This window comes from Rhopalosiphum padi, chromosome 2 (assembly GCF_020882245.1).
Source record: "Rhopalosiphum padi isolate XX-2018 chromosome 2, ASM2088224v1, whole genome shotgun sequence".
NCBI lineage: Eukaryota > Metazoa > Arthropoda > Insecta > Hemiptera > Aphididae > Rhopalosiphum > Rhopalosiphum padi.
This window is the reverse complement of record NC_083598.1, coordinates 19,944,237-19,969,279: the sequence shown is the minus strand read 5'-3', so window position 1 is coordinate 19,969,279 and position 25,043 is coordinate 19,944,237. Positions and strand designations below refer to the sequence as shown.

Genomic DNA, 25,043 nt, shown 5'->3' with positions numbered 1-25,043 from the left:
GAACAATGGGTCAAAACGACGAAGACAGTATTATTATTTTTTTAAATTTACGCGTCCGGTACAATAAACTATTCTACCCGCGCGTTGTGCATGTGTGTGTGTGTGTGTGTGTGTGTGCGCGAGTGTGTTTATATTATGTTAAAAGTGTTTCGCAGCCGTTTTGGTTTACCGTCTTCGTGTGGGAAATTAAAACCCCGACGGATGGACGGATGACGGTCCATCAGGCTCCGCCGAATTCGATTCGGCGACATACACTCTCGTCGTCGACGTTTTCCATATCGTTCGTTTTGTGGGCAGGTCTAACCGCCGGCGCGGTGATGAAGACACGAACGCCCGCGACAAGAGTAATGCGAGCGAAATATAGCTGATCGGCCGACGTGAATACGATATAATAATATACGGATAATATTGTGCAGTCGCTATTACGACAACAATTTATATTATAGCAGGCGAAATATTATTATATTCACCGAGTTGTGACTTATTATAATATATTGTAAATCTATTTACGCATTAAAATACATATACCATTAGTACGCGGCCGCACAATCGTATGGTATAGGCTATGCCGTGTGTACACCGTTTAGGCGTTAAATTAATCGCTGTCGCTGTCAAAATTCTCGTTGTCGTATATTATTGTACATTATTATTATTGTGAGTACACGTTAACGCCTTTGGCCGCATCGTATTGTTCAGACGTACAAATATTGGTAATCGTAAAATAATTATTAAATAACGATATTAACAATGATGGCGTTATGTAAATGTAATAACAGTAGGTAGGCTGTTGGCAGGTAGGCAGATAAGGACGTACATAAACGAGCCCCCGTTTCGCAGAAGGAATACTGGAACACCGTGTACGCTGAACGATTCGTGTAGCGATAGGTCCCCTCCAGTTCGTATTGAATTTCCGTATACATGAATATATTTTGACGGGTGTTACTTGAGCCATCAAAAAATACCTGTTTAACAATTTAACAGGTAATTTGTTTACTGACAAACGATGGGCTTGGGATTATTATTTTCGTCCCGAAAAGATGGGTAGACCTCGGAGATTTCGACTGGAAAAACATAATAAAATAAAATAATTGATTATATAAGTTCACCAAAATTCTATTTTAAAAGTAATAGTACAGTGTGCGTCTTCTTCTATTATGTTATTGTACTTGTTATAATATATTTATACCGGTACGCACGGCTTAATTAATTTACCGTTAAATTTCATATAAACGTGGCAGAAAAAATAAATCGCATCACTCGATTGTACTCGTATTTGTATACATAATAATAATATAAAAATCGTCGATGTCGCTTATATATTTTTAGTTGGCACGTTATTTAAACTGATATATTATGTTACTACCGTGATCATATATTTTTAAATTATTATTATGATTATGAATGTATATAGGTATAGGTGCATTGTCGTTCCCGCAAAACCGCACGATACCGCTTAATAATAAAATAATCATAATAATAATACAACGGCCGTTATACCCACCAGAGATCAGTCGCGTCGTTGGTTTTACAAAAAAAAAAACGACTGAGATCCGTTCCGTTCGACGGTAGCCATGATGTTTTCTATTTTTCTTCTTTTACGCGATATATCATGTGGATTTTTCTACAGCCCGGATGGGATATTTAAGCACAACTTGAACGGGAAGGGACGGCGGTGGCGTCAACCGTATACCGGGCATGCGGTCTATAATTAGACGCACGTACCGCTATGATACGTGTATATCGCCGCCGCGTGTTTATACGCTCAGCAATAATGATGACGTATATACAGGGTGATTCACCAAGTAAGCTCACCCTTTTAAGTTTTAATTATTCGTTTTGGTATTCAAAACTTGATTTTTTTCAAATTTTCTTATAAATATATTTTCAAATTCCTGAGAATTTTTTTGTACTATACTCAAGGAGTTTCCAGTGGGCTGTGAAAATGCAAAATTCTGTTTTTCAAATAAGATCTCCCATTTTCTACTAATAATTATTTAATGGATATTTTTTCTAAAAATTATTAAAATACGAATACCTAAGTGTTTTTTAAATTATTTAACTGTTGTGCTAAAGATGATATCGGAAGGTTTTAGTAATTCATTTTAATTTATCAATATTTATATATTTTTTTTTTTTTGAATGGTCTAGATCCAATATTATAACATTTATTTAACATTTTTGTAAAATTAATTTTAAAGACATTACTATTATATTTAAAATAAATATTTTAATAACTACTTGTTCGAATTTCAATTTAAAATTAAGTAGGTATGCTTTAAAAATTTCAAAATATTTTTTCACTATAATTTACGGTAAAAAAAGGAGTTTTCGTTTGAAAAAACTGAAGTTCGCACATTATCACAGCATAATAGTACAAAAAATATGTTATGAATTGGAAAATATAGTATTAAAATATATTTAAAAATTTCATGAATTATAATTTAAATATGGGGGTGAGTATGCTTGTTGAATCGTCCTATTTATATAAAGCACGTGTATTATATTATAAATACATTATAATGCGTTTGCACGTTGTCGACGTAAGAGAACCTTTCAATTTTCGTACCGCGGGTGGAGTACAATTTCCGAGAGGATTTATGCGCTCTTATGTGTGTGTAATTTTTTTTGTACAATATTATATTATGTTAAAGAGTGTAAATTCGGCGAGGTGTGCGTGTGTGTCGTGTATGCGTACACATTATATGAGGTAAAAATTCGCCGCGGGACGCCAATGCGCTGCGGCACCGCGACGACGGTAATATTCCGGAGAAGAAAGAGAGAGAATGAGAGAGAGACTGTCAGAGCAATACGTGAAGAAGAAAGACCGACTGCCGACTCTATATCACGTTTTCACGGACAATAAAAATAAAAACCCAATTTATCTCGTATATATACATAACAATAATAATACCACCTACGACCTACCTATTTAGATTGGTATACCTATATACCACCGGTGCCGGGCCGGTGGTCGCGCGACCTAGCTCTGGTCTGGACCCGATTCAGGTCGTATAACGAGACGTCGACGACAATGTACTATGTACATAATAGTGTATTATATAATATAATAACGCAGTTACAGGCGCGCACAAGGCACAACACTCACACTCGTACTGCACAATATCACGCATAGACGTCTACATCATAGGGTGTTCCGCTTTCCAAGTCCCCAAATGGACCTCGGCAATAATAATAATAATAATAACGATCCCGTCCTGTTTACAAAACAAGTGTATACAAAAAATAAGAAAAACCGAAATAATATATATAGGTATATAATGTAGTATAGGTGTACTGCGTTTATGTTGTATATATCATGTGGTGTATGAGACGGTTTCGGGTTGATACTGTGCATAGTGTACAGTGTACACCGGCCAGTGGCAACAATTTTTCTCACCAAACAATAAAAGTGCATCAGAGTTAATTATTTTTGACCAAAAGTATCCTAGTTAAACGCTAAAATACAATGTTCTTGACAGTGTGTTGATAGCGTGCTGTAATCTGGTGCCGTGTATTATTAATTGTACAATTTACTCGTATTTCGTATTATATATCGTATGAATTCTATATATAAGTAGGTATACAAGTACTTATAGTAGATATGTATATAAGTATATATATGCATTTGTTTTCCTAAGTGATGTCATTGTGAATTGGTGAATATTATTATTACTTATATGTTTTATATATAATATTGCTGCTGTATTCATTCAAACATTGTATGCATATAAGATATTCATATTTATGATAACATGTTATAAGTATCAAGTGCAGCGTGAACTGTGAATCATCGTTCATTCGTCTTAGCTATAATATTATGATATAAAAGAAATTATTTGAATTTTTAAAATCAATAAAAGTAGGAGTTACACTTTGAACATATTTCAATTTTTTGATACGACCATGAATGAAAAAAAATCAAAAATGAACAAATGAGCGAATATTATGCTACACAGGTCAGACAATATATTAGTACGTATTAGCTTTCAAATAGATTGAACTAGAAAAATAATTCACGTGGACAAATCGTGCTGAAGAGTTACCCATCATATTATAGTACGCCGCATGTTTTATAAGAGTTTACTATCATAATTTACTTATACGTATTTCGTTAAGTTTGTGATAGTAGTTTTATACATCTTTTCTTTACAGATTAACTAATAATATTATGTTTTATAATATGGATATACTTATAATCTATATTAGCGCATTTAACGTTTTGATTAGGAATATCTGTATCTACACGTTTTTTTGTATGCCATTTGGATTTGGTATTCAAAGTGTTTGATAAAATGGTCAATATATCTCATAAAATAAAACTTAAAAATAAAAAGCTAATCAATCAATTTCTAATTACTAATTACAATTCTTGAAACTATCTCAATAAAAGTAGGATAGGTACAATATAATATACATAATTGATGATATCAAATGTCAATAATATAGACAATGGTGTGGTAATTAAAATAATATAATACATGTTGAATATATCTATATCAATATAGACTATCAAAAATGTCACTTAATCCTTAATCGTATTCTGTTAATTTGGTATTCACACCGTGTGAACCCAGAAATTGTATACAAATTTACTTTCTAACTGCAAAATATAACATTTATAACCATTTACTAATATATACACAAAAATAAACGAAAATACTTACCATAGTTATGACGTATCTAATATATATTTTGTGTACCCACGTGAATAACATTACTTATACAATAATATTTCGAAGGCACACTATATTATATTGATTGTCCACGTAATAATAAATTACCTATTATATTCGTTTCCAAATGGGTTTACCGTATACCATACACAGTTTCGTGTATAACTTTGATAAGTACTATGTTGGTGAATAATTTCAGTTAATTTTGTCTTGGTGAACGCACACACGTAGGTATCTGTCTTAAAACAACACACACATATATATATTATTGCTGCAGTGTAAAAATTAATTAATCTTTATCCTATATGATACCAACTTATCCAAAACAGTAGAGTGGCGGTTCTGCATTTATAATGTTATAATAATATGCACGTCTAGAGGATTAATGCGCATTACGTTATATGCAGGATATTGTGTTTTATCTCGGTAAATTGTACTTTATGATATAATAATAATATTATTGTGTTTATATTAAATTACACATTCATAACATTTGTTTGGGCGATATATTTTTGTAATACCGCGGTTTTTTATAGTTTTTTACCCGCGCGCATTATTCATTTTGGTGTGAGGTGTACCGTCAATGGTAAACATGTTTTCCGCGATAGTTTTCCGTTGAATTACGTTCTTTTTAAGGCACAGTCCGCCGTTCGAAAAGCTTACAAATGGTTATTATTTACTCCTCCGTTTGGAAAAAATATTATTTAATGTGCAACTGGGTCGTACACTTGTTATACTTGTATTTGTATATTAAATATATAATGAGATTAAATCTTGAAAACAATTTAAAAACTTCAATGTCAATTTACGAACTAAAATACGTGATTAATTTATGGTACAATAATGTACAATATTCTACTGTTTTTTTTCTTCTATTGTTTTGTTAAGTCATTGATTAAAAACACCGAGATAACCCACGTATAATACAGAAAAAAACCAGCAGTAAATATTTCAAGCAATGGTGTATTAGTCGGTGCATGATGTATTTGAGCATATATATTATTGTTATGCACCTATACATGTCTCATAATAATATATTATTATTACCCATAGAATAAGATAAATATATTATATAAAAACAATACGATATTGTTATTGAGTTAAAATTTTGCTTGTTACTGATGTATATAGCCAACCAAAATATTGTTAAAATACTTTTGAATAATTCTTTTTATTTTTAGTTGTACATAGGCACTATATTTTTTGATTGGGGTAGGTTATTACATATTGTATAGTATGCCAAAATGTCCTCAAAGCTTAAATCCATCACAATCAATGATTTTGAGTTATGATCGATTTACTAAAAAATAGTCTTCTTAAAAAGCATTTATATAATTGTATTTTTTTCACTGTTTTACGATTCGTATTTATACAATATGACAAGCTTTATAAATTAATCATTTTCTAAAGATTTATGATTTAGAAGGATACACATATGGTTACACATATATAGATATATAATATGGTATACCTACATATATATATTATACATCTATATTGACATAATTATGTTATATAACGGGCTATATACTATCGCGCGTAACTGCAATTAACTTTGTAGTTATTTAATCAACTTTTTATGGTAAAATTATGATAATATATTATAGGCTCTATGTCATGTTCGGTTCCAACATTAAAGTCCCTGGCTTAGCGTCTATGAGGGTTGCTAATGTGAAGTAAGTACAGTCGACAATGTCATAATATGCCAACGACGTACTTTTTGTTAAGTTTTGGATGCAGTTCTTCGTTGAGTAGGTACTATACAATCTATATTGTAAAATTGGATACTTATAATGCATTTTGTTTTTAAAACGTTCGGCGGTAGCGTGTGGACCGTGTATATGTGTAACGTCACGCGCGCTGAGCTGTTGCTTGCCCTACTAATGGTGCAACAGTGCAATGAGGGAAAACAAAACAAAAAAAAAAAAACCCAGATCATTAAATAAATCTCTCGGATCAGCAGTCACACTCGTGTTCGGCGTAATTGCTGCTGTCGTCGAGAAGTTTTCCAAGTGCTCAGATTGTATAATTGATTTAAATTTAACACACGTAATTATTATCACTGCAGTCTGCGACGTATAATTTTTCCGCGGGTCACACAATACGGACACGGGCCAGCGCGAGCGAATGAACGCGTCATGTGTACACGCGTATTCGAAATAATAATCATATAATATTATAATAACACTGAAACTTCTTGGCAACCATGTCGTCGTTATAATAATAAGCTCGTATAAACCTCGTAATGTATATACTTACAGTATTATAATATAATATTATGTATGTGTAATTTATTTTTTATTATTTTTATTGAAGCTATTAGATTACCGGTAATTTATGTTCGGTTTCCATTAAAACAATTTATGATATTATCGGATTGTTGTATAGTTTTTTTTTCATTTTGTATAATATACACAGTATTTTTCTTTTCTATCTGCGTCGTCCCTCTCTTTCTATCTCTCAGTCTCTCCAATCTCTTTGTCCGTCTCCCTTTTATCTACAACCGTTTACGATATGCGTCTCTTTCTCGCCATACATACGTCGCAATATCCCGGCACACCATCGCCCGTCATAAATGCGCACAGTATATACTACGACGCTTTATAGTCTTTACTCTTTATACACCACTGCGGCTAATGCAAAATGCGCTCGTTGTATCGAAATCTTGTGGGAAAATCGCGGGACGGTGCAGGTTATCGCTGCAAAGTCTACCGCAAACATTATCATATTGTAATATTATTATTCAGTATTCACGTGAAACGCGCACTTCGCTTAAACTTCGTCGTAGTTGGGGCCGTCACGGGTCGCGTCGCAAACGACTGTTTTTTCATCTCATTTCTCTCTTGTCGTATAATATTCTCCGCGACCCATTGCAGACTCTTATTGCGTACATGTCGTCATCTCTTGTCATCATATTGTGTATTAACAATAATCACGTAAAATTAAAAGTACAGATTTATCTGTTACCTAATACCTGTACGATAATTAATATAGAATAGCAGTAACGACCAGTGATACTTGCTGATACGCGAGTAGTACCTTATTATAATATAAAAAATGGTAAGAGAAGAAAAATAAAAATAGATGCAACGAGAGAAACCTGTTAATTATTATAATCTTTATTGGGTTACTTCATATCGTGTACTTGCGTGTATAATACGTGTTTAGAACGACAACGGTTCACCACACGCGGGACGACCGCGCGGAGAAGGGGCGAATACTCATTGGGCGAGGCATGAGTGTGTGTGTGTACAGCTGACAAGACTTGGTGTACCTCTCGTGTTAGCGTGTATAATATATAATATATATTATGTTATATATTTCAAATACCTAAATATATAATATAATATCCATGTACGTACTGATAAATATGTAATATATAATATATGTATTATGGTGTTAGTGTATGCTGTATAACACAATAATAATATATATACTAGGAAACAATTTTATATTGTCTGATTATCCGTGATGATTCATTTCGCGGACAATTCGAAGGTTTCAAGTTGGTACGTGAATTATTTTAGCTTTATATATCAATTCTATTATTACGTTTATATATAATATGTAATATGTAATATTATAATATAATAATAATAATAATAATAATAATATAATATGCGTGTTTACTGTTAACGTGAGAAAAAACCATTGAGAGATATCAATAGGAAAAATTGTTGAAATAACTTATTTCCGATTGGGGGAGCGAGGTCATGCCCTCCTATGCTTATCCAACGCCAACCCCCCGATGAGAGTACCTGTTGCGTATATGTATACGAACTAAATTTTTCAAACCTCTGTTGTGCATATACACGAAAACGAATAACGATACTATTATAACAGGTATACTCACAAACGGACATCGCTTAAAATATTGTGGTGCAACGAAAGTATTGAAATACGTGCTCATCGGGCGTGTGAGTGTATTATTTGCGTTTTCATCGAAGCCTGTCGGCCAGTCATTCGGTTCATTGGTTATTTGTGGGGTGGTCATACCAATCGTATACATTGTATTTGTATGGTATGAAAAAGAGTAGCGACTGTTATTATATTATTTTGTGCTGCCAATAATATGAATCGCCTAACCCACGGGCCTGTGTGATCTGGAAGGGGAGGGTGCAATAACCGATCCTTTCACGATACGAGGTTACCGCGGAAACGTATATATACACGGGTGTAGATTTAAAAACAAAATTAAAAATCTGTACAATAGTTTAAAAAAAAATGATAATAATAATAATCTAATATTACCAAACACGAATCTTGCCCGCCAAACACGCATAAATAATAATAGTAAAACGCGTGTGAGTTTTGGTTGTGATGGTAATTGGTTGAAGAAGAGGGGCGATATAGACACTCCAATTATAGGTGTTGTCGTTTCCAAAACGTACTGGCATTAATCGATATACCTCACAAAGTTTTAATCAGTGTTGCGGGACGATCTCGGTTAGGAATATTGTATTATTTGAAATGTACAGGAAGGATTAAAAGAACCGTCGCCGTCGTCGAATGGGACGACTATCGAGCGCAAGCCGACGAACCGGTTTCCAGCTACAATATAATAATGGCCCACCACGGCACTACTATAATATAATAATACTATATATTGCCGACCGCACACGCCGGTCCGGTACAGACGGATTTCTTTGCGACTTGTGTTGTACTCCATACATAATATATTATGTACAAGGTGGTCGGGTGTGAGCAACGAAGCTTTCCGCAAAACAACTAAAATTCAACGTACCGGAGACAGTGGCACCCGTGTAATGTGTGTCAGTGGTTATACGAGTGTTTCTGCCAGCAGTATACACGGGCGGACTTTTGAATTGATATTTGTCGGAGTGCATCTCATACAATTTTTAAGTATTATAATAGCCATTTTTTTTTTTATTTGGAATTTTGAAGAAACTTTTATTTTTATTCTCAGAGTATAGGAAAATCTGTGGTTAAATTATGGCCAAAAATGTTTTTAGTGCAGTTAACAAAACATAAATCGTTTAATCCGACTTACAGGTCTAAATTTATTTTATTTTGGGTAAGGGAATTATATGAGTACGAATACAGTCGAATAACAGATACAATAATACTATACTATAGCGGTGTACCAGAGACTCCAGTACACGGGCATTTATATGTATTACATTGTTTATTATTCTACAAGTACCTATAGTATCTTACTGAGAATTCTACCGACCGCTTGTCCGAGTTGATGTTGCACTGTTTAGATATCGCGTAGACATTTTAAAGTCAAAGTCACGAATTGAAATGTTCAAATTTTAAACGCGTCCACCTGTTATAATAATATATGATATTAGTGTTACGGTTCGTATGAAATAATCGAAGTACACGCGTTCAAACGTAAAAAATCACGGCTCTTAAAATAAAACATGAGTCACGGTTTTGTTTTTCCGCCGCCGATGATGATAATAATATTACTATATTGTGCGCGCTAACGATTATTTTAATTTAATATTATTATTACAATATAATATTTGTGTCGAGTGTGCAAATAATATAAATCGCAAACAACGTTATAGACAACGTCGATAGTGGTGCCAGTAAGTACTAAACATGAGGTGGTTTTTTGTTATTTTTTTTATCTCTGAAGGAAATGCCTCCTCGAATAACGGATTATAATATTAAATGAACGCGCGCGCGTGTGTGTAATTTTTTTATTAATATAATTATTACTATACGATAAAGCTTTTTATGATTTTTGTGTGTACAATGAAAAGGCGGTGGCTCTAAGATGAGATAAGGTTCCACATCGAAGGTCGGCCGCTTATCAAACCGCTCGTATGCCGAACAATAAGATGCCATTTTTATTTATCGTCACATTGTGTACTATTATTGTTGTTATTATTATTGTGTGTGTGAGTGTGTATCGTTTTGTGTTGTCGTATACGTAAAAAAAAAAAATAAAAAATAAAAAAAACAACTGATTAAACGGAGCGCACACGAGTGTAGTTATTTATATTCGCGTCGCCCAAAGACCGTGGGAACGGTAAGACGCGACGGTGGCGACGACGTCGTCGACGGCGGTAGAAACGCCGCCGCCTCACGACGTTCGACGCAGTGGAAGAAGACCGACTGAGAAAGGAGAGAGAGAGAGATAGTTAGAGAGGCTGCAATATAATGTATAAGTGAGTGAGGGTGAGACGGGGGAAAAGCAGATCGACGAGCGTGTGAGAGAGAAGATTTGGCCCGAACCGCCGTCAATAGGGTCCGATTGTTAGCGAGACAATATTTACGAGCTCGAAATGTTGACCGTGTGAGCACGTCAATGATAATTGATAACCGTGTGTGTGTGTGTGTGTATGCGCGCGCGTCTGTTTTGCCGAGTCGAACGGATTTACGTATTGGGTCGCTTCGTAAAATATATTTTTTGTCGTCTATAATATAAACGCCTCGCCGCTTCACCATTGACCCTTGTATAATATATTATAGTCCTCGCCGACGTCGTCGAGAGCAGTCTCGTTTCAGACCGGCCAAAGGGATTTGAGATTTCGTCGTGCGGGTTGTATAGGGATCACGGTTTCCCTCCATCAAAAATTTGTATTTCCATTAAAATATTAGTGTCGAGCCCAGCAAATTGTTATATGATATGCTACAATATTGGATAATCAATCACATATTTTATATGTTTTTTTATAGTCTGCGATTATGTGTCTAATGTCTTGTAAATTAAGTAAATTTTAGACTAAGAAAAATTATATCGAAAGTACAGAACTTTCTAAAACGCTTCTGCAAGAGCAAGACCATCGATAAAAGTTTACGATATCGCACGATAAGAGATGGCTGCAGCACAACACGGGGTACAATTATTATTATTATTATTATAATATACTGCTATACTGCTATAATCCACAATAAAGTGTTCGAAAGATATACGCCGAGACGGAAAATAGCGATTTGATGGTATACCCACCCGCTGTTGTAATAATATTATAATATAATATATACGTGTGCGATGTATAGAATATAGGCCAATGTTGAAAGATATCTACTACGATGATTTACGCGTTCAATATTATCCGCCGACTGTGTTAATGTGTTATCCGCGATGTTCCATATTATTACGAGTGCATCGACACGACACGTAGACGGATATTAAAATGTATATACGTATATATATGTATAGTCCAATCCAGGCAATTGGTCGTCTTCGCGTTATACATAATTATATTGTTATACACTTATACGCCGCGCAGAGGTGTCGGCGGCGTAGTACAACTACTACACAGAGGTCTGAAAATCTTACCACCGCAGTCGGTTTGCGGCCAAATTTATTCCCCGCACCCGACGTGTGCATTTACATATATCATTATGAAAATATGCGTAAATATAATAATAACGCCATGGTTAAAAATATTTTAACCTAAAATAAATAGGCTCGTCTGTACATTAGATTTATTCACAAATATTAAAGTCGACGTCGGCGCGTATACATACATCATGATGCAGACGATGCAGTACATTATAATATTGTATACAACCGTGTGCTCGTCTGTTTCGTCGGGTCGTGTGGGCGTCACTTTTGAGAAATATCAGACGCGCCGGCAATAATAATATTATCGAAAACTCGTAATTCATAATATTATTATTATATATTATTTAGCTGCTGCGGGACGTTAGCTGCTGTATATTATTATTATATATATATACGCTTGCCAATACCAGGTCAGTGCGCCTGTAAGGCTGTAATCTGTGTACGCATTATTTATACAAAATTATATAAATAATATGTATGTATACTGCACAGAGGTACGAGTAATTATTATCGCTTCAGAGTTCAGACGACGGCAATAATTCGAAATGTTTGTACATATACCTATATAGTATATATGCTATGCTTAGTTTTTAAATAGTGTAAATAGCTGGCACGTACTACGTACACAGCTTCATTATGATGTATATCCGGCGCCTGTGTATTATATAATGTAATATTATGATATATATGTACGTGTATTATTATACATGATGTATGAGTATATTATATCGTTTTCCGTCGGCGCGCGCGCTTGTATCAAAATAATATATAAACTTGGTTAACGTGGTTTTTTTTTATCTGAAAGTACACATCCATGAATGTATGACGCGCATTCTATAATGCCGTTGAGATCTGTAGCAGATAGCTCTAGACGATCGACACAGTCACCGATTATTGTAAACGTATTTTTTAAGAAAAAAATAAACAAAAACATTGAGCATTTTTTGCCGGAATACTTACTAAAATTATAGGTACTAAACTGATGTTTTTCGAACACGCATCCGCGGGAAACCGACGCCTGCACTGACCAGTGTAAATCTCATAGCCCGCCCCGCCCGCGCGATTACTCAAGTCGACTTAAAACTCAATTATTAAAACGGTGACTAATGTCGAGTAATATATACGTATATATAAATATATTATATGCATTCACGTACTTATACTATTAGTTAGGTTTTTGTAAGTAATAGGTCAAGTATCCATTCAAATATAAATAACGCGTTATTATCGTGCAATAATTAGTTTTCGCAGTCATAGCCACACTACGTGTACCCATCTTTAATATAATATAATATTATATTATATAATATTACCATGCAATAATATATATTTGATTTATATACCTATTATGCATACACACACATTTTATATAATTGTACGGCTCGTTATTTCAAAGAAATTTGTCGATCGCGCAATTAAATACATCATATTATATAATATATAAGTACGAAGAAATATACTTAATTTATTATTCAAGAGTCCGACAATTATTGTATTTGGGCTGATATATATTATTATTATTATTATTATTATGAGTTGTGACTAATCCGTTGACGGTATTAAACAAGGTTGCATGTCTGGTATTTATATTTTATACGAATAAAAGTTCATTATCTGCACCCTACGGGAAAAAGTATATTTTTTTTATAATGTATGACGTGTTCGCAATCAAAAGTTTATTTTTTGAAACCGCCCTATATATAGGTACCATCTAAAACATAAACCAAACTCCTCCCTAGTATAGTATACAAATGCCTTTATATGCCAATAATATTATATTTTACTATTGTTGTTTTGTCACAAAAAAGTCTAAATTTGAATATTTTTTATTTTTACCATACAGTCACCTCACCAGAACGACCCAATGGGAAGATCCTAGAAAGAGCTTGGCTGCTCAAGCAGCGAACCAACACCAGCGCAGCGCCGAACAACTGCTTAGCCCCGGCAATGACAGTGGATCTAGCACGAACGCCACCAGCACGCCCACGAACTCGCCACCGCACATCCATTCGACCCTCCAAGGTGAATTAAAATTATCATTCATTTCTTTTATATCACAATATTATTATAATATTTACTTCAAATATTTATCACACTATGACGAGGTTTATAGTGTTATGTGTAACGTTTATTACTTTTATGAATCTATATATTATTAAGTGCGCCGTGCGGTCGTCGCTAAGGTGACCCACGAACGCAAACAAAAACGACCCAGCTTAATTATTTTTGTCGACTTTTAACCCTGTACGTTTCGGTGTTTGTATATATTATTATAGGAACGAACAAAAACGTGACACTAGGACCGCTACCGGACGGATGGGAACAAGCCGTCACCGGGGACGGAGAGACTTACTTCATAAACCACATTGCCAGAACCACATCATGGTTCGATCCGAGAATACGTAAGTATTACTTAATTATTTATTTATACATACGGCATACAAATGTACACGGGTATAGATTTGAGTAAATCGATCTAAAATGTGGTTTGTTTGGGCGAATAAGTACCTATAAATGAAGTTTATAGGTAAATTAATTTATAATGTATACTTATATATATTATAATATTGCATAATATAGTATGATGTACATTTTCATAATTATAATAAAATAAAATCACGTGATGCTGCATATTCAATTCCTTGTCGTTCATGCAGATAAAAATAATTTCACTCGTCCAAACAGACTATTAATATTTTTGTCAAAATTATTTCACTCACCCAAACGACCTTCGTCCGTGTGTCACTTGCTAGAACAATTCACACAGGAACCTATACCATGCATTATAATCTATAATATAATATAATTTGTTCGTGTTTATAGCCGTTCATTTACAAAGAGCGCCAACGTCGGGCGCCGTGTTGCCTTCCGGTTCAGCGTCGTGGCTGTTGAACGGTGCTTCCGGTTTGTCACAGTCGCTCCAAGTCACTCAGCAAAAGCTCAGGTTACACTCACTTCAGTTGGAGCGCGAACGTCTAAAGAGTCGCCAACAGGAAATCATTCGTCAGGTAAGCAGCAGCTATATTAGCATACCAATAGAGTATAGACTGCTATTATAGTCAATATAATAATATATGATGATATATTGTGTTATCTATAAAGATCTGCACCTAACAAACCTAAATCATTGGTGCGTGGTTGTCGGGGGGGGGGGGGGAGAAGTTGCTAACATTCTATATGTAAATTCACTAAGGATATGTTCAGTGCTCCCTTTTATTTTGTTATACGTACATAATATAGTACCTACATTTATCTAAATTATGATTTTTTGAATTTTAATAAAGACCATATTTTCGAATAGATTCTTCTATGCCGCTAAAAGAGAGTCTTGCGGTGGTATACAAATTTATTTTTTATCATTGTCTAATGGCTCCTTGATGGCGCCTGTATACCGGTGTGAGACGGCCTGTAGTGACGGCGTCATTGCGACGAAAAACGATTGATTCAATCGGCGTTTAAAATATTATCGCACTGTCATGTGATTATAATGTATTAAAATATGTGCATATATGCTTTTGTGTGTGCAGCAAGATCTGATGTCGCGCTCGGGTCACACGAACAACGACCTCGATCCGTTCCTATCGTGCAGCAGCAGCAGCGTAGATCATTCGCGGCAAGAATCGGCCGACAGCGGCTTGGGCCTGGGAAACAACTATTCGCTGCCGCATACTCCCGAAGACTTTTTGTCGTCAAACATGGACGACAACATGGACTGTACTTCAGGTAAGGACCAGAGACTTTTTTGTATAATATAGATACTTATGTAAACAGGTACATACGATAAGTCGTTATTGTTGCTATTATTATTACAACAATATCGTAACCTGACCTAACGGTATTTATTTTTTATCATTAATATTAAATATTTTGTTTCTTTGTTCGGGTACCTGTTGTGTACACAGAGAGCGATAATCCGGGTCCTTCATCCGATATGTCGGTAGTCGATTCACAGGAAATGGCCTCGTTGGATGTCACCGACGACTTAGTCCCGTCGCTTCAAGTAAATACAATCATCTTACTTATAAACTTATTGAATTGCAATATATTATAGCGAACATACCCGACCTGCGTTGCGGCCAAACTCGCCTGCAGTGTTATTGTAGTTGTTTATTATATTACTTTTTTTTCTGTTTTCTAGTTAGGGGACGAATTTGGTAATGACATACTGGACGAAGTACAATTGTTGATCGACCCGAACAATAAACCAGGATCGATTTTGACTTGGCTTTAAAAACACGTCTCGCACATTAACTGTTTTTCTAAGTTTTTTTTTTTTTTAATGTCACCCTCATTAAGAAGTTTAAAAATTATATATATTTATTTTGTGTGTGTGCGTACGTGAGCACAAAATATGTTTGTCATATTAACCTAGTCTAAGAAATATGTACGTATGTATGTGTGTTGAATGACGTGTGAAAAATTGTGTATGACGTTATACTATATTATTATTGTACTAATATAATGTAGAGTATCACCCCGGCGCGGCGGCGTTATTGCACGTATGTCACGTAACCGATTATCGATTGTTCCGATTTAGGTTTGTATAGATTATAATAAATATTATTGTTATTAAAGACCAATGCGCGTAAGCATTGGCGAATCGGATTATAAAATAAAAACAAGACTCTGATATCGCTTGGAGTCTAAATGTCGAAACGTCGTGGTTGAAAACACCGCCGCTCCAACACCACGCAAAACAAGCATTTAAACGAATTATTTGGCTGATCGTATATTATAGTAGTTGTGGACAGTCCATTTATATTGACGGAAACTCAAATAAAATTATCGTTTTATTTTTTATTTTCGTTCACTGCCAAAATTAAAAGGGTTAAATTTTACAGGGTATAACATTTTTTCACTTTAAACATATACAACATGATATATTATAAACATTTGTGTTTATAAATTATCTTTTCACGCAATATATACATATGTAAGGTGATTATTTTTAATATATATTTTTCTACGCGTCTCTATAAAAGTAGGTACAACATGATTTCTGCAGATACTTCGTACAAATCTCCAGAACGTTCAAACATATTCATACATTTTCGATGTCCATAGACTTTTATAATAAACAAATCCAGACTACAAATAAGTGTATAGAATATAGGTATATACGACTATACATTTTAATGAATTTACATTATTATAATTGCCGTTATCGTCTATACACGTATCAAATGCGAATACATATTATGTATTAAATTTTTCAAACCAATATTGGACGATTTGCGTTAAAATAATTACCCTGCGTGTTATACATATTTTTAATTTAAATAAATATGACAAATTGTGTGTGTTGTGTATTTGCGTTTAAATAACGTTAATTATTAATACGATAAAATTTTTTCGTACTGATCAAAACAACGAGTGCCTTAAAAAACTTAAGCAATATTTATGTAACCGTCCTTATTTGTTGAATATATGTTGATGCGCGGAAACGTTTTATTTATCTTGTTGACAGTATTAAGTTTATATTATTATGTATTTTTGTTCTCATAATATATTTTTAAATTATAGAGTTGCAAATGACAATCGTACTTAAGTTCTCGCTACGAGCGTATTCATCCACCTAGAGTGGAGCGCCATACGGCAGCGAGTTATAAATCTCCCCTCCCCTACCCCTTTACTTTTACAATAGCACACTTAAATTTGTTCGTATAAAATTTATTCTTGTGCTTCATGAATCATTTTGTAATAGTATAGCTGTTTAGGTTAGGTTGATGTTTTTATTACGAATCAACTGTAAATAATAATATTAATTATGAAAATAATTATAATAAGATTGAAAAAACAACAACAAAAAACCGCCATCAGGCATGGGCTTATAGATGCGAAGTTGTTGTTATAATATAAATAAATATATATACATTCATAAAATTATTATGTTTAGTTAAATTTGCTCAACTGTGAAGTTGGAATATTATTTCGATTAACTATATTAAAGCTGTACTTCTTTTACGTGTTAAGTTTAAATTAATTGTATGTTGTTCATAATGTATTTCAAAAATTTATAATTAAGTGATAAGGTTAGTTAAAATTAAAAAAAATTTAAAAAAAATAGAGCTTTGAAATTATATACTTAGTTGATCACTAATTGTTCTTTTTGACATCGTTTAAATGAATTATTATATACCTATGTTTTTTTTTTTTACTAACTCTAAAATTTACGTTTTAATTTTAAAACATATATTAATAATATTAAGACTGTTTGTTCTTTATATAAATTATTATATCAATTGTGTCGTATATTATGTACATTTATATTATTAGTAGTTGTAAAATTGTATGTAAATGTGTGTGCAATCCAGCCCTATATATTTATCTAATAATAATAATAAAAAAAAGAAGAAAATAATCCGACCATGATAAGAAACGATATTATTATTAATTGTGTATAAAAATAAAATCATATAATGTATAAGTATAGACTGCAGACGACGAAAAAATACTTCGCCAAACCGCGAATATATCGTTTTAGCAATATGCCTACTATATATTATGTTATATATTACTTTGTTTGTGCCGAAAATATACCGTATATTATACATGTCTGGCATCTAAATTATAATGTATATTATAAATATATATATATAAATAATATATACGTTGGAGAATTATGTGCCTATTTTTGTAATGTTAAACAAATTTATATAATATATATTACAAATAAATGTATTTTTCTATTCTTAATGCGTAATCCGTTCAGATTTAAAACTACCTATATATTCGTGATTTTAAGTTATATTGATGAATTTTATAATATTTTATTTTCGGTTTAATATTTATTACAAAAATTACAATACAACCAGTAAAAGATTTTGATACCGGTAAGAATTTAAATTTCATCACAAACGTATGCCTGAAATACAACTACTAAGCGGTAGTGAACCCGGTGAACGTGTTGCATTTTTATTATTCAGGCAACGCTACTGAAACTACTATGTATATTGACTACATAACTACATACTATAATATAGTAATATATTGTTAATACAACAAATACCTGGTATAATATTATGTAATGATTGATGCTATAACTATATGTTAAGCTTATTAAACTTTAATAATTTGCAAACCACATGCAACTTGTTCGTGGCCAATTATCTGAATCTCTTATTATTGATTATTTCGATCGCGTTAATATTATAAATATAATGCAATATTAATAAAATAATAGCAGGACTTCACTGATAAATTACAGTCGGTTAAAAATTCAGATCTTCCCGTCTTACGTGTGCTACCACGCCATCACCAATCATATAAATATTTTTTTTTTTGAAATGCCTTTATAAATAATGGAATTTTAAATCTTAATTTTGATAATTTAAATATTAAATAAAGGGAAAATATATAAATTATAACAAGCTTAAGTGTTCTTGTAAGATTAATGGTAAGAGTAAAATAATTTAGGTAATATCAACGTTTAGAAAATGTATAGAAATAAAAAAAAACTGTTAAGTAATATAATATTATAAATATGATGGATAATTATTATATGCTAAGTATACAATAAATGCGTATTATTAATTAATTATATATAATAATTAATAAGTAATACCTATTTGAATTCTGTCCTAAACAAAAAAAAACATTTCAATTATTCACATCTAAACTGGATTATAAAGTTATTACAAATTATACTTACATATTTGTTTAAATGGTTAATGGTTGACTACATAGTATATAATGACTTTAATTAATATTTAATTGTTATTAAAATATTTTTTAAATATTTAATAATGACCTAATGTTTAAAATCTAAGGTCCCGAATTTTAAATATTTATAATATATATGTATATATAGGTTATACCTATTACCTATATAGTATATATACTACACAATACCTTCACAATATATCAATATTATTTATATTAATTTTTAGTGTGGTACGGTTTTTATAGAGTAGGTAGGTAGTACCTACATACTATAATATTTATAATGTATATTGGTATTTTCAGTATTATATTAAAATATTTACTTTTTTTTTTAATGCTCATTTACAGCCTTTACAGGTATAAAGTATTATACTTATAGTTTATACTCTATATCTGCAGTGTGCTCATTATTATTATTATTATTATTATTATTTTATTATTAGAAAAAAATCGTATTATACTGGCATAATGGCATCTATATTAGTCATTATTGAAGTATTGGACGTAATAACATTGATTTTAAATTATAATTATTATTGATTAGGTAAAATAATTAAGGGGCGCCACACCGACATTGTTTGTTTTCTCTGTCCGTCTTTCAGCACGTATAAAGTAAGTACCTAGGTCCTAGGTTCCTAAGTATATCTAACAAAAATATTACGTACTCATCTTAATAAACTTAGTTCAGTTTAAGGAAAAAGGACCTACCAGTTCTACCATATATTTTTTATAAAATAGATTATGAATACCACTTACCAGTGACTTACAGTGGGTACTTATTTGAAGATTGGTAAGCACTAAACAAAAATCCCAGTTAGTGTTGGGTATCAGAATATCCGTTTTTAATATAAAAAATTAACAAAGTCTATTAAATCTTAAAGAACCCACATTATAACATGATATATAATTATGTATATATAATATTTATGTATTGTGTAATATTACCAATTTACAATATAAATAAAATAAATTGTTTTTATTTCTTTTCTAATTGGGCATGCGGCACTTATCTCACTTGCTCTGATTTTTGCTTCTTGCTCTCAAATTCAGGCCGGAAGATTGAAATTTATTACCTTTTACCAATTAAATCACCAAAAAAAAATTTCTTGTTCTTAAGTATAGTAGGTTATATTTAATATATTTAACAAATACATTTTTAATAAATAAATATATAAATTTATTTTTGTTAGTAATATGATAAAATATTAAAAATTATACAAAACAAATTACATATAAAAAATATGTATACATTTATAATAATATTGTTATCTAATTCCATTCTATGGCTATTAGCATAAAAGATTCAATATCGTCATTGGATTTCTTTGTCCGTTTTTCAAATATTTCAATGTAGAAAATTACCTTTCACTAGCAACTTGCGTAACAAGTAGGGTTAAAATTTACGGATATGCTATTATTATAATTACAAGCATTAAAAATATTCACAATATTCTATGTACACGGTCAAAAAGAAATGTATTAAAATATATCAATTAAAATTCGATAAATTGAAATATAATCATTATTTTATTGCTCTTAAATAAATAAAAATTGTCAAATGCTTTTATTGATACTTAATATAAACAAATTAAACTTTCATATAAATGTTATTAAAATAAGGATATAATATGCCTTATATCACAGTATACCACGCACACAGTTTTTTCAATAGATAATGAACTTTGAACCCTTCTATAGTACAGCTGGCATCAAATTGTATACAATTGGGATTTGTATCTAATTTTAGTTTATCACCTAATTAAAAAGTACCTAGGTTGGGTTAAATTAATATTTCGTATTTTTGAAGCAATGAACAAAATTCTAAAAGCCCGGTATTTTTGACCGTGAAGCGTGTGCTCTACGGTTAATGTAGGATAAGCATTTGCCAATAAATAATATTTAATTATTACATTATAACAACATATTACACAATTTGTACAAGACTTTTTACACGGTTTCACAACATTAGTACCTACTCTCTAAAGTAGTAGTTTAAAGTTTTCAACCTTTTTAACCATGCGGCACACTTCATTTCTTACAACATTTTCGCGGCACACCAATCCATATAATATGTGAAGCATATTTTATGTATATACCTATATATACATATAAATACATACTAATAAAACTATTAACAGATTTTTGGCGGCACACTTTAAGAACGCTCACGGCACACCGGTTGAAAACCACTGGGCCACTTTAGAGTCTATAGGTCATCATTTTCAATCACTTACATATTGTTTTGGTTTATTACAGATATTATTATTTATTTATATTTATATAAATTGCAATAGTCAATGACCCCAATGGGACTAATAACAATACTATGTAGGTATTGATAGTTATTATTAGATTAGTTATTGCTATATTCGTCGCCACTCTACAGATAAACAATTTTCATGTGTTAAAAGGTACAGTGTCAATGAGCCATATCAATAATTTATAATTTCTTAGTAATTATTTCTGCTGGACTTTAGCTAAGACCACACGCCACTCGGGTATTTAATTATAAAAATATCCACTGACATCGAGATAATGTTTTGACTATTTGATATCAATATGAATTTGGTATTTTTTAATTTTATATCCGATGTTTACTCATACATACAATTATCATACGAGGCTATTCAAATGTAACATTATTGCATTAATAATAAAATACAATAATTTAATAATTTTTAAAGTTTTAATACAAACAAATTGTGGACGCATTTACTAATTTTATAAATAAAATTTAACATAAAATGACCAGGCCACTAGGCCAGTGGTCGGCAACCTTTTTGCCTACACGGGCCATAATTTGTTTCAGTTTTTTATGGAGGGCCGTATACAAAATTAAAATATTAAAAAATATAATTTTAATATAGGTATAATACTAATATATTTACAGATAGCAACAAACATATTACACCATGAATTATATTTGGAGGGCCGCAGCAAAAAGTTCCGAGGGCCGCGGATTGCCGGTGCCTGCACTAGGCCATAATATGCTCTAGGCATATGGAAAATTCCCATTTTTAGACCGGCCACTCCGCCCCTGCAGTCTGACGGCTCTGACCTCACGCCACTAATGTATACATATATTATAAATGAGGTCCATTGGATGGATAGTGTTTTAATATTTTAATTTTTTAAGAAGTTATTATTAATGGTTAAAAATAAGAAAAATTTCCTAAGTTAAATCAAACCACCCTTATCTTGATGACATAAAATTAAAATATTGAAAAACTATACAGCTAATTTACAAAAATTTCTTTTTGCACGCTTTAAGAACGCGTTTGAAATTTAAATTTCGACAAAGTTGTACTTATTGTACTTCTAAATAATATAAAATTAAACGTAGAAATTGCAGAAGTCTTAAAAAATCCCCGTTCTATGTATGACTTAAACAGTTAAACCACCATTTTCCATACACAATGAAAATTTTATATTAATTAGAGTAATTTCAGACTAATTTAAAGCATTTATAGATAATTAAGTGGCTAGCCATGGCTCTTAATTCCTAGTGCTGTAATAGACTTTAATAATATGGTGTTAATGAGGTTCCCGCGTTTTCATCGGTCTCTTAAAATAACAAACCTTGAGGAGAATTGTGAGTATACTGACTCAATTGGCGATTCACAACCAGTTGTTTTATATGAGAATGTGTTTATTTCATTGCATCACTCTGTGTTATTTGTGATTGGATAAATGTAGATGACACTGACCACGCCCCACACACTGCTGTCGATGTGATTGTGCGCCAGCGCCATTTGTATGCAACGCCCCGCGGTAGATTCATTAATTTCATTGGTACACAATCTTAATTATGTATGTAATGTGATCATGAAAAGTGATATTTGTTAAACTAATAGGCCTGCATATTTTTTTACATAAAAAGGATATTTTATTTAATTGGCAATAATTGCATTATTTTTGCTATTATCCCAATATATCCATTTAATTATAGTTTTACTCGACCAAATTAGCTTAATTCTAACAATAGGTAGGTATGTGCTTATCTTAATATAGTATAGTACCATCATCGTTAATTGTTATCACAATTCACAGGCCAACCATACGGTTATTAAGTATAATCCAAATTTAATTGAATACTTTGAAGTTAATAAGTTTGTACCTAACATATAACAATAATACGCGTTAATACAATAACAATTTATGCTGATGATGCCTATTAGCAATAATATATAATAAGTACCAACATACATTATAATTTTAGTATACCTATTTAAAATTAGGTATATTGATTAATAATGTACACGATGTTTTAGTCAAAAAATATTTCAATATATCTAGATATACAATATACATATGGGTATTAGGTAAGTATATATATAGGTAATGAGTTAATATAAGACGCTGCAGTTAATATAGGGATAATGTTATGTTGGCTGTCATTGTGATGGTACTACGAATCTATTGGTATTGTTCTGGACCACGTATTTTGCTGGTTCTATTCGGTCGGTGGTTTCTTCGGGATAGTCGTAGTTCTTTTCTGAATGTTGTCGATAAGGATTTTGCTCGAAATCTATGCAGTGGTCGTATTGTAGAATACTGTAGTATTTTCGTATTGTTTTTTAGTATATAGTCTTCAACTAGGAGCAAGTCCTTATTTTTGTACCTGTATATTCTTTTCAAGGCTGGATATAAGCACGGCCAACTCCACAAATTTGTAATTTATTTTCCACCCGGCTGTATTATATGTAAAATATATTACAAATGTATAGGTCTATTAACAGCTATAAGTACCAAACATATTTTTAGTTTTTAAATTTACCATTAAGCTATTATTTAGTAAATATTATCTGCATATTATATTGCACGTCTGAACATACCTTTATTTAACCATTCTTTAAAAAAATACGAGTCAATTTCTGTTTTATTTTAAACATGCAAACTTGCACAATACACAATGTATACTATAACAACTAAACTGATATCTGCAGCAACGGATAACGATTTAGTGTTCGTGCAAAAGGATAAAACGATAACGTTATTTTTACAATTGAACGACATAACAACGATAACTCCATGACACGTTTTCATAAGTCTGATTAGCAGCGTAATTAACGATAAGAATAATAAAAAAATACTAAAGAAATATTAATTTTTAATTTATTTTGTACCCATTTTAATATGAATATACCTAATATATTATATTAATTTTAATTCAATTTTTCAACTGTTTTTATGTAAATAATGTATAAATGTATAATATGAATAGACAAATGAGTAGTCAACAATAGTGATTGAAATTATTCAATTATTGAATATATAAAACATTTTCCCGTGGCCACTGTGTTGGATTTACGGATGGGATACAGGTCGTATAATATGGTATACCTTTTCCATAGGACTCATAGAAAATATAGTAAATTATATAGGTATTAAATTATAACCATACATCTGTGTATCAAATGGTGAAAAAGGAAACATTT

General features: G+C 31.9%; 1 protein-coding gene across 1 annotated transcript in view; it reads left to right on the top strand.

The window, feature by feature from the left end:
• LOC132919461 (transcriptional coactivator YAP1) overlaps nt 1-18,639 on the top strand; it is a 36,899-nt gene extending 18,260 nt beyond the window's left edge. The window contains exons 2-7 of the mRNA XM_060981096.1: nt 13,787-13,965; nt 14,220-14,345; nt 14,767-14,951; nt 15,471-15,666; nt 15,846-15,943; nt 16,082-18,639. Of these exons, the coding sequence (XP_060837079.1) occupies nt 13,787-13,965; nt 14,220-14,345; nt 14,767-14,951; nt 15,471-15,666; nt 15,846-15,943; nt 16,082-16,174 (877 nt within the window). The 3' untranslated portion in view covers nt 16,175-18,639. The remainder of the gene's footprint in view (nt 1-13,786; nt 13,966-14,219; nt 14,346-14,766; nt 14,952-15,470; nt 15,667-15,845; nt 15,944-16,081) is intronic.
• Nucleotides 18,640-25,043: the final 6,404 nt, after the last annotated feature.